General features: G+C 40.6%; 1 protein-coding gene across 1 annotated transcript in view; it reads left to right on the forward strand.

Annotated features, from left to right (window-relative positions):
- The window catches only part of GABRA4 (gamma-aminobutyric acid (GABA) A receptor, alpha 4), a 28981-nt gene extending 17825 nt beyond the window's left edge, over positions 1 to 11156 (forward strand). Inside the window, exon 8 of the mRNA XM_009335226.1 lies at positions 10623 to 11156. Within this exon, the coding sequence (XP_009333501.1) occupies positions 10623 to 11156 (534 nt within the window). The remainder of the gene's footprint in view (positions 1 to 10622) is intronic.
- The last annotated feature ends 1038 nt before the right edge of the window (positions 11157 to 12194 follow it).

The following is a 12194-nucleotide window of genomic DNA, read 5'->3' on the forward strand; positions in this document are numbered from 1 at the left end:
AACCTTTTTCTGTATTTATATTTAAATTTCAGTTTTGTTTCCTCTCCACAAAGATTTTTCAATACTGGTGAGTCCAATGACACAAATTGCAATTGAGTTTCACAGCTGTGTGTGAGGTTTCTAGCTGGCTTCATTTTTATGCTGGGAAAATTGGAGTCAGAAGAAATAAATGTTGAGAGGCTTGGGAAAATCTATGAGGCAATGAGTGTTCAAGGCATTTTAAGCAAACTACTGAAGCAAATTTAACTACAGCTTTAAGGTCACCGAAAATTGAAAGATACAGAAAATAATGGTGGTCTTTGGTCCCTCATCAGCTGTTCTTCTTCCTTTCATCGATGTTATACAGGGCACCTCCACAGTTGGTTAGCACACAACCTATCCTAATAGATTTATTTACCCCTCCCTGTAGTTATGTTTTCAGTTCTTTTATTTTTGTCATGATACAAATGAAATCTTTAAGAATTGTACACACCAGTACTTAAGAACCATATACATGCATACATACATATATGTATACAGGTATATGGCTCTTAAGCACCACACAGGTGGATGGGTTTATTTGACATAAATTTCACATCCGTTTTTTTGAAAAAAGCTTTTTCTAATTTATGTATCTCCATAACCTTGAATTCACTTTTCTTCCACCTCATGCACTTTTAGGCATGTGGAACATAAGATGGAGTGCTGCTCTTACCTCTCCTCCCCTCCCATCACGAAATTCAGATCACAAAATGAGCAGTATGGATGGCGCCCTGGCTCTTAGAGCTTATCTCCCCTCACTTTTTCTCCCCAAATAATCTACATTGCTCTTCGCACTCCTAAACCTATGGACTAGAATTCATTGTATTTTGTGGCAGGTGGAGCTTTTACTTGGTCATATTCCAGGGCTCTGTAAGACAAAACAAAATCTCTAGTACTATTCCAGTAAAATTTTGATTGACTGGCTTTACAACATAATAGTAAAACATGGTAGATTTCTCCTCCAAGTTGTGCATTTGCTAGCAGCATGGCAATATGGTGACTCAGTGGGATTTGGGACAAGCAGCATTATTTACACTGATGGCAACATGCTACTTCCCTGGTAAATGTCAAATGGTGTGAATTTGGCAGACTGTATAATGTCCTCACAGAACAGACTGTTTCCTTAGGAAGGAATGGTAAGGATAAAAACCACTATGATAGAATTTAATAGGAAAATATTGCTAAATTACCACACAAACAATTTTCACATTGCAGCTAAACAGTAAGTAATGCCAGACTTTTGGTTGCTTTAAGCCTTCCAATTTTTGTATGAGTTTTTGTTGGAATTAATTGAGATCTCCCAATTTGGGAAACCTATGCTTTCATACAGCACATCACTGACCTTCCTATATATTAATTTACCTGTGTCTTGCTGAAGGTTTAATAGTGCTGTCATAGAAGGCTCTAATTTTAGTCTTGTAAAATTAACAATGAGGCATAAAGATGTTTATTTACTGTTCACTTTTCATTTCATTATAGTAACACCTCTTTGTTATATGCTTGATTATTCCAATAAACAATTAAAATTCTTCCATGCAGTTTTAAAACTGCTTTGATTGTGGTACCCTTTTCAGGGTGTGTTGTGTTGCCTTTTGTTTTGTTTTGTTTTTAACTTACGGAGATTAAGTATCCAAAATGGTGATTAGGCACCTAAAAGGCTTAATTACTAAACTTCCCTGGGTAGGCATGTACAGTACTGACTTGCAGCTTCCAAAGTGTTTGCCATGCATCTTAGGTGGAAAAATACCTACTCCGTTTCACCTGAATGGCCAGTATGCTGTTAGATACAGCCTCCCACAAACCGTACGTGGGAGTCTGAGCAGGCTTGAGTCCTGCCCCTTCTGTCTTGGAGAATTGTATTAGTAACCAGACTGCTAGGCAGTTCACAGGATGTTAAGTTCCTATTGAAGCTGCTCTTGTTATGTTAAATAATTTATATGGGGCCAGGGTGAAGGAGAGCAATTGATTCTGGAGCCAGCTCGTCTGTGCATGCACTGCAACTGGAGGGTGAGATTGCAGTGTGCAGAATGCAACATCTGTAACAAGGAAGGAGGACCATTTGTCCTAGAATATCCAGTGGCCTGGTGGCGAAGCGCTTGAGATGTGGGAAGCCTGTGTTGATATTCCTGTGACAGTCAGGGCAGATTTGAGCAGAGGTCTCCTATCACCAAACCTAGGTTCCCATCCTGGTCTCTGGGTTACTATAGAGAGGGACAAAGTCTTTTTGTGTGTGTCTTTTCAGTGTGACTTTGCTGCCTAGCTTCAGGAAAGAGCTCAGAGCTGAGAGCGCTGGGTAGAGTTGGATGGCTGCTTCTGCAAAGGCAGGTAATCTAGGCTCTGATCCTACCCAGGGCATTTCTCTCCAGCTTTGACAGCTACTTGCTGGATGTCGAAGCGTTAGCTCTCTCCCCCTAGGACTGGTACCAGATGGTGGTGTTGTGACTTGTAAATTCTGCTGTGAATTTATCCCTGAGAAAGTAGAAGCTACTGCTTTAAATATTGTACTGCCTCTGTCCCAGAGAGAGATACCACTTTAGTGAAATCCTGTGTGAAAGATCTGCTAAGGATCTAGAAAATGCATTGGCCTGCAGCAATGAACTCTCTGTTTCAGTAAACAAACGGTGCGAAATGTGACTGTGAAGGTCTGTCGTAGGATGAGGCTGACGCAGGTCTTCTGAAGTGTCTATATATCCAACCCCAGGACTGCTGAACTATTTTCCAAGGAGTGCTGAGGCAGATTAGAAGAATAGCTCTGAATTATCTAGAAAACGCATTGGCCTGCAGCAATGAACTCTCTATTTCAGTAAACAAACGGTGCAAAAGCAGCCCTGGGACCTTGCACAATGTGACTGTGAAGGTCTGTCGTAGGATGAGGCTGACGCAGGTCTTCTGAAGTGTCTATATATCCAACCCCAGGACTGCTGAACTATTTTCCAAGGAGTGCTGAGGCAGATTAGAAGAATAGCTCTGAATTACATTGCAAATGCATAACCCTAGTTTTAATGTGTAGTACTCCTGGTTCTCTGTTAGCTCAGGCAGTAGGAACTGCTTACTTTGGATTTAAATCCCGATAGAATGTATCCATCATACAAAGGATGAAGCAATTTAAAATTGCAGAGACTGAGTTGAAGCTGCTGTGTAGAGCACTAACAGGCTATAGGAAGATGCTCTTGACGTACATGAAGGAGCTAACTCCGTACAGTGCTGTACCAACACAAGAATTTCTCACAGCTTGCAGTGTTCTCGGGGCTTAACGTTCTTAAATACAGTCCTAAGGATAAAGTTGCCTGATGCCCTGGTAATCACTTTTATCATTGCTGCATTCTCCCCAGGACTTGGCATGCGACTTTAAAATAATGTTCTTGTTTGTTTTACAGATTCTAGGTTGGCCTTATCATAGGGAATACACACTGTGGTTGTTACCAGCTCTCTTTGTTCTGTAACAAGATGACTAAGTTTGTCAGTTCAGTATTGTATATTGCTGTGCTGATGATCCCCTTCCCATGAATCTCAGCTCAGCTGCTGCACGCTACTTCAGTTCATGCTAAATTTGCAATCTTGACTTCATTGAAGTGCAAAATTGGCTTGCTTGTCAAAAACTGGTAATACATACAAAACAATCCAGTAGTTTATTTTTTTGGCTCAAGTCAAGGCTTATGTAGGCTTAGAGAAAGTTTCAGAATTTCCACATTATGTGAGCAGCTGTTTATAGTGTGCAAACCTTGTTAAATATTGAAGAGTTTAGATTGACTCATATTTGTGCATCATTTTAGTGTGGTAGTAAATAGCAGTATCCATCAAAGTTGAGCTTAAATGGAAAAGCAAATGATGTGAGAATTGATTTTTTGCGATAGATTTGTTGGGTTTTTTTTTGTTTTATACATTCTGTCATAGAAGCTGACTACCAAACTTGCTCCACAAATCCACCACAGTATTTAACAATAAATTGTATAGATTTATCCTGAAGTGTGCTAACGGTGGCGTTCATTGTATTATTCATGGTCAATTGCATGTGAATCCACTTGTCAAGGAAAGGATACAGCATTAATTAGCACATTTTACACATGCCTGCAAGGAGGTTGCTTTAGTTATCCTATCTTCATGCCAAATAAAATAGAGTTTCTGCTCTGGGACTAGCAAAAGGGCATCTTACATCAGGACTTTTTACACAGGAAGAATTTGTACTGAATGTATCTTTCCCCACTTCAGTTCTTTCAAAGATAAAACCACTGCAAAATAGCATGTGATGCTTAAAATTAAAGCAAGATCTCTATGCTTTTTAATACAGTAAGTATTTCAAAAGCTTTTTGCATACTGCATGCTGTTTTATTGATCATGATAAAACAGTTTCCATCTTCTCAAATAAATTTAACTTGGTGAGTCATTAGTTGACTCTCAAGCTACAGGGAACACAGCTGTCCTCTATGGAATAGAGGGTTTAGATTATTTTATTCCAGATCTGGTGCCTTTTTAATGGGTTTAGTACCAAATTTGGTGGAAGTCTATTATCACCTCACGTAAATTAGAATCATAGAATCATTTAAGTTGGAAAAGACCCTTAAGATCGAGTCCAACCTAACACTACTAAGTCCACCAATTAGAATATGTGCCTATTCTTATTATTCAGGGTGGGCAGAACAACCAAACCCCAGAACTAAAACAGTTCTTAGCTGAAGTGCTAGGAATTACCAGTCACTTCTGTGACATGCTTTTGCACTGATATCTCAGAAGGCTACATCTTTGCAAAGATCTGACATGCTCTGCTCTGAGCTGTAAATCATCTGACTGCACCTCTTGGTTGTAAACTGCAGTGAGATTTTTGCTTGTTTCTTGAGTTTTAGTACACAAATTACCTAAAGAACTTGGATGTTGTAGCACGTAATCTACAGACCTGGTGGGATCTCAGTCCTGCATACGCACCTGGTACCTGAGGAGACCCAGGTCTCTAAGGGATTGATGCTGAAACCTCAAATCCAGAATGCTGAATCCCAGCCAGATGGAGCACCACGGGGGTAGGGAGGGCGCTTCGGATGTGTAAGCTTGGCTTTCAGGAACTGCTGTTTACAACTAGCATGCTCCAGCTGTTTTCAACAAATAGGGAGGCAGAGGTGTGTCCCAGGCTTAATAACTGGAACACTTCTCCAGGAGATGTGAGATGTGAACAGATTCAATTATTTCCCTCTCTGACAGTATTTGAACCTCCTGTCCTATCCTATGGCCCCCTGCCTCCCCAGTAAGGTATGCTAATGCATAGGATGGGATCTTTCTAAATCTCTTGCACTGAGGTGGTTTTTTTTTTTGCTTTTTTTTTTTTAGTTGTATGGACTAATAGATAGAAAGAAGGAGTGATTATCAATCTCTTCTGAAAAAGACTGGAGTTCGCACTTCCCTATGTTTAGTCAATTCCTTGGCTTTGTTAGTGCAGTCACCTGTCTACCTCTGGCATGTTGTACCTTTTAGTGTCCCTAAATCAAAGTCCTGGTGATAAATGTTTGAAGTCCCATGGAGGCTGAAACTTAGTTTCCACTGTTGCCAATCTCGTCTGTTAAAAATCGAATAGGAGATCAGTGCTGTAGATTCTTGGCGTTAACATATCCCAGCCAACCACAGAGCTTTATCCAATGAAGATGTCCTACAATTATAACAAAAATATATATTCTTAGATTATTATCAGAGCTCTTGAGAACTTTGTCTATGTATGGACAGGAATTGTGCTCTGAGATTGCCCAGGATTTTGGAACTTCCATTCAGTGTTTCTGCCAGTTAAGGTTCAGAGGCTGAATTCTTCTGACAGGATCAATAGCAAGAAGGTTTCCTCTTGAAGGAGCATACAGCAAAGCAAAGTACTTAAAAACTTCTGGTTTGGTGGTGGTTGTGAAGTGTGGAGTTTGTTGGACCAAGTCAGAATGATAGGCTATTTCAAAAGAAGGGTGAGGTGATGTTTACGTAAGCAGCAAGTTGTTGTGTTTATAGAAGGGCAATCTTTATCAAATGTATTAAGGCTGGCATTGCATGCTGTAATACACTGCCTTGTATGGTAGCTTCCAGGCTCCCATTCTGCATTCCTGAGCTATACCATTTTAAATGTCTCCCCAAAATCTCACTGAAACGCCTCCAGAAAATCAGATCCTTTCTCAATGTAGAGTGAGAATATAAAAAATGTGGACTCAGTGTTTCCTGTGGAGCCCCATCTGGAGTAGCACAGCAGCTCTCTGTTGGCTCAGGATAATTGAGTGGTTTCCTGACTTGCCCTCAGAAAGGAGCCTTTACTTGGATAATACTTTCATTTCTTGCGTTGCATTTAATTTGGTTTCCATTTGATTTTCATATTTTATTTCTTGTTTTCATGCCTCCAAACTAAAAGCTACCAATAGGCAGTAGGTTTGTGTTTCTTGCTGTTATTTTTAAAAAGATGAAGTAAAATAATTTTGGCAGGCAGCAAGTGCTTTACGTATGTATATAATTTTGTTGATCAGGTTGTCATTATCACAATATCCTTTTACTAGGGGTATGCACCATAGCTGGAATGTTTTGCTTAGTACAAACTGAATGAAACATTTTACTGTGTTTTGCAATATAATGATTAACCTGACTTCTGCTGATGTCAACAGAATTTGGTTTGTTAAGGCTTGGCTGTGGAATCAGCCTTGTTTAATATTTTTATTAGTGACCTTGGCATTAATCTTCAGGTGATGTAGAGTTGTGAGATGGCATCAGTACAGAGGAGGAATAGGCTAATGTAGGAAGAAATGAATTATCTTTATAACATTAAATAGAGGAATATAGAGGGATCATATGTATACAACCAATAACAAGAATTTTTGCTAGAAGCTTTTCAACTGGAGAAACCAAAAAGGAGACACACCTGAGTGCTTTGAAGGAGGAGAATGAGCTATTGTCATGATATAGTCTTGAGTAAGGCAAGTGCAAAAAAAGGATATTTGAGGGGAGGTGGTGGGCAATGTGCTGGTGAGGCCACCCTGGCGATGAGTGTGCATTCTGCTCAGCTTTGACAAGGCACGGAGCTGGGTGCTCGCCACTCACAGCGTGAGTGATACAGCTGTCCTGTTAAAAAAGGGAGCAGTGAGGCAGGCTGCCTGCCTCTTGTTTTGCTGGTGCACGCTGATTCTGCAAAACCTACTGGGGACAGGAGTTGGAGTGTGTTCCCCTTAGGGCTTCTGGGGTGCATAAGGTATTGGAGCTAAGCACTGACCCAGGAGATTTTCTATCATCTCCAATATTTAAGTTGCTCCCAGCACTGTTAGAGTGCGTATTAATGGTTAACAGACTGCTCCAGCAGTGGTCAAAGCCCCTGCCTTTCCGTGTGTAATGTAACATCTCTCTCCGTGGAATATGCTTGTTTCAGTATGTTTCAAGGACAAGGTTCAATTCAAGAACACAAATCCAAACTATTACGATGACATTATGCAAGGACAACCAGTTTTCAGTGATACGTTGTCTGTGGAGCATCTTAGAAATAGCATTTTTAATTTCCATGCTCTGAGCGCTTGGAAGGTCGTTTCCAGAGAATTAACAAAAAATGTATCCATATTTTTGGGGCTTCTTATGCAGTGCTGTATTGTGATATCTTACGATATTATCTGTTTGGGCTTTATGTGTACATTGTAATACTTTTGAGGAAACTGGGTTTCTCTCTAAACTTAAGGTTCCTGAAATATTGGAAGTTTTGTGTATCAGTGGCGAGAAAGAGAATGCCCAGTAGACTTTTAAACAGTTACACGTATTGACCATCTGAAATAGTATAGATAATTTTATTCTGGAATCACAGAATCATAGAATAGTTTGGGTTGGAAGGGACCTCTAAAGGTCATCTAGTCCACCCCCCCTGCCGTGGGCAGGGACATCTTCAACTAGATCAGGTTGATTATTAGATCATAAACGCTGTAATGGGATATGAGTAGTGGATTAAATAGCAACAGGTCTTATTTGCTTACATAGATGACAGCCGAAGTGGGGGGAGGTATTATGCAAACACCGATGGAAACAAGTTCCCACAAAAGAAATAGAGATGGCTGGAATGTGAGAAGGAGCCTGGATGTTACCTGTCTGTCTTACCAGTGTCTGTGGTTGATGATGCACAGAAGGAAGGATACTGAGGTGGCCCTTGAAAACAGGTGACAGTACAAGTGAGCAGGAGCGTTAAGTGGTGCCTCTGTGAATTGCACTTAATTCTCTGTACTACTCTTGGGACCCTTCTTTTATGGTTGTGCTTGGAGTGACTGAAGATGTGGTATTTCTATTCTCCAACAGCACTACCTCTAAGCTACTGGTCTAATGTAGGCAGAGAGCAGGAGGGAAGTGTGACACGTCTCAGTTCCAGTGCAGATCTATTTTGCAACCCCTGTCCCAGCCCATGGGGCTTTTGCTCCCCAGGCACTGCTTGAGAGCTGTGGGAGAATCTTACTTGAGGAAAGCCAGGTTGTCTGAGGATCTGCATGTAGAAGGTAAAACTCGCCTCCTCTCAATGACTCTAGTCCCAGCTTCTTCGTAGCACAGAGCTATTTTTTGGGACAGTGAACATCGATGACTTGCATCTGCTTAGCTTTGCAAGCCTTCAAGTAACATGCAATACTCTGTCAGGTATTACCAAGTCTCTAGTAAATGCACTCCTGTCCTGATTGTATTTTATAATTTCAATTTAGCAGTCTTGAAAGCTGCTTTACTATTCCAGGGTCATTGACAACCCAGTGTGAAAGTATCCAAATTGCACACCTGTGTGTACTTCTGCACTTCCCAAAGCGTGACTCAGACTTCCCTTTCAAACAGTGCAATTGGTGTTTCTTTCAGGAAATACCAGTTTCCTCTGGTGTTTATTCCAGTCCTCTGCTTTGGATTGCAGATGCAGAAAAATAAATAAAAGGGATTGACACGCTTCTGTGCAGGAAGGAAAACTGTGAGACCTAAGAGGGATTCTTTGATATATCAACCATGAGCTGGCAAATACATCAGCCATGAGCTGGCATATATCTGTGACAGCTTCAGATAAATTCAAGTCAGCAGTATTGCTAGTGACTGATTTGTACTGCAATTAACAGGATTTGGGACCAGCATTCTGGCCATGGTGGAAGTACTGGAGATGTCAAGTGATTTGAATTTTTTTTTTTTTTTTGTAATTGCTTTTTCAGATTTCTTTTTCAGCTCCCATTTCTCTGTTTCTTTGAGCAAAACAGCTAAGCCCAACCAATGCAGCAGACATGGTTTTCACTCTTCTCATTACTCAAGGTACTAGTACCTTGAATGACACCTGAGTTGTTCTCCATTACTGCTCTGGCACTTAGCTGGAGAGAATTGCTGTTGGATGAAGGAGGGAGGAGAGAATGCTGCCCACTTTCTCTCCCTTTTTCTTGTGCTGTGAGCTTTGGCAGTGTTCTCTGGTAGGGGGGAAAGGAAGGGGAGCCAAAGGCACAGCAGGTGTCATGCAGGGCAATGCTTGGGAACCGTATCATCAGAGAGGTGCAAAACGTGATTTTTGATATGTAACAAGTGATTGTTATATATCCTGCCTGTATTTAGACCTGTATTGCTGCTGTTGAGTATATGTACCCTATCTGCCAATAAATCTTTGTCTTTTGGAAAGCAGTGAGCCTTTGCGCAAAATATATTCACATATTATATCTAAAATATATGTTTTATATTATATTTTAGGTGCAGGGCTGAAAGTTCAAAAGTCTGTTCTTCAGGTGCCCTTCCAGAAGGAGGTTCAGGAGATGTTAGGCTTCCTTTTAAATGCAGAGAAGAAAGGCAGAGCCTGAGTCCCACTCCCAGAAGTCAGTAAAATATTAAACTCTGCTGGATTTCCCATCTGTACTTCCTTATTTATATTTCAGTTTCTCATCCAGCCTAATAAGTACTATTTGGCTTAAGTATATCTTTCAGAAAGACAACCAGACTTGCCTGAAGACTTCAAGTGATGGAGAATTCACGACTTTTCTTAGTTAATTAATGGAAAGGAGTAGTTGATGAAAGACTGATTTATTCACTGGTTCAATTGCATCTGGAGAATTTATTGCCTGTGGTTGATGTGGAAAAGCACTGCCTTTATTTCTGAAAGAGCAGCAATGTGGTAACTTGGTTTGGTAAATACTTGCATTTTAATAGCATCTACTATAGAAGACAGACTAGAGTTCCTAATATATGGTAGTTACTTTTCTGGAGATATAAAACAGAAGTAAACCATCATGGCAGGTAAGTTGTGTCTAGGATGTTTTCATATCATCGGAGAAATAAGTAAACATCAGAGAATTTTGTTTTGAGCATGAGCCTGGAAAAAAACCCCAACGCTAACCCAAGAATCCTTAGCCTTGTGGTATTAAGTTTACATAGGTACCACATCACATGGAGTGTGATGCATCAGATGTGTTCACCCTGGTATTCCAGCCACAGGTAAAAGGAACTCTTGTTTATCACTTTATATGCTATTAAATCTATTATCATGAGCATGCGGTATCTTTGTGCTTCAGGATCAAGCTACTGGTTATATTTGTGAGTATTATTCTGATAGTGCTTGGTTATAAAGTTTCCATTGCTTCTGTTTAGTCGTTCTTAAAATAAATACTTAGTATTTTTTTTTAACTTTGCAGAGTACAGATGCCAATTCAAATGTGAGGAAAAGAACCAATGCCACAGTACAATCCGAAGCTGATGGTGGGAGCCGAATTGACACAAGGCACAGCTCCATCCAGCCTCCCTCTGTAGCTCAGGGGTCTTCTGACATTACATCCCACTCCCTTTCTGCATCAAGTCCCAACCCTTTCACACGCATCAATGCATCAGAGACATTATCTTCTGCAAGAGCTACCCCTCCAGCTCCTCCTTCTACCCCAATTTTAACTGGATTTGTATCCCAGCATGCCACAGCTGGATCCCCTTCCATTCAGCACTTGCTTGGATCTAGACTGGAGCAGATTCAGACCACCACACCTAATACATTAGGAGCATCTGCAAAGCCATCTGCTGTCACACCACCTGCTCCCCCCGCCTCCCACTCTGGCACGAGTAAGATAGACAAATATGCACGCATTTTATTTCCTGTTACCTTCGGAGCATTTAACATGGTCTACTGGGTGGTGTATCTATCCAAGGATACCATGGAAAAATCAGAAAGTCTAATGTAGTTTTGCTGCTATGTAGTAGTTCCTAAATTATACTCACATTTGATGCAGAGTTTCTTCTTTTGAAACTATTTAAAAAGGTCAATAATTCTTATTTATAAAAGCTGTGTGCTACTTTCCCATTGTAAAGGCTGGAGTTATTGGGGATAATCAGTTAACTCCTACCAGAGTAACGGGTAACAGATTTGTCTTCCTCCCTTCAGCTAGCAGTGAACCGTCACTCTCTTCAGGCAGACTACTCTGGCTACACAGAACTTGCCTTTGGGAGGAACATGCACCCCAAACAAATCAAAGGCAGAGGTGCACAGCTGTGCAGTGGAACACATCTTGACTGCTAGGAATACGCATGTTGATTATTACAAATCCCTGAGGCACCCAGCACTGCTGTCCGGACACAGCATTGCATTCTCAGAGTGCAAGGTCCATGTCCTGAATATTTTGACAGTGCTTGCTAGAAAAGGACTTTCCCTGCTAGATTAAAATTGGCAGAATGGGGGGAAGAAAATGAACAGTGGAAAAAGAAAAGAGAGTCCAGCCTGGGAGACTCCAGAAAAGTTATGCAAAGGAGTCGTAGAGCTCCGTATATTTTTACTAAGCATTATTTTGTGTTGCAACCTGGGAAATTCTCACTCCAAAATAAGAACGAGTGAACCTTGTAAAATCCGAAATCTGATTTAATTCTCAAAATTGGAGTTTTTTGTTTGGTAAGGTGATCTTAAGTGTGTGATTCTTCTTTGCCCTTGCTGACCAGCTTGAGTGGATTTATTCCTAAATTACATCTGTTGTGGTAGATGAGGACCAGGCCCACAACGTTCAACTTTTTATTTGAATTCTTTGTTCTTTCTTTGGATGCTTTGGGGTTTGGGGTTTTTTTATTCTTATTTTTTCCATATTTTTCAGTCACACTTCTCTGATTTCCTTTGAACATGTATTTCCCCCCTTATATAATGTTTGAGTCAAGTTAAATTTTCAACACAGTTTTAAAAGTGGCTTCAAAATTAAGCAAAACCAGTTTTCCTGCACTTTGATGAGCGTGGCTAT

This window comes from Pygoscelis adeliae, unplaced genomic scaffold, assembly GCF_000699105.1.
Source record: "Pygoscelis adeliae isolate BGI_AS28 unplaced genomic scaffold, ASM69910v1 Scaffold21, whole genome shotgun sequence".
Taxonomy (NCBI): Eukaryota; Metazoa; Chordata; class Aves; order Sphenisciformes; family Spheniscidae; genus Pygoscelis; species Pygoscelis adeliae.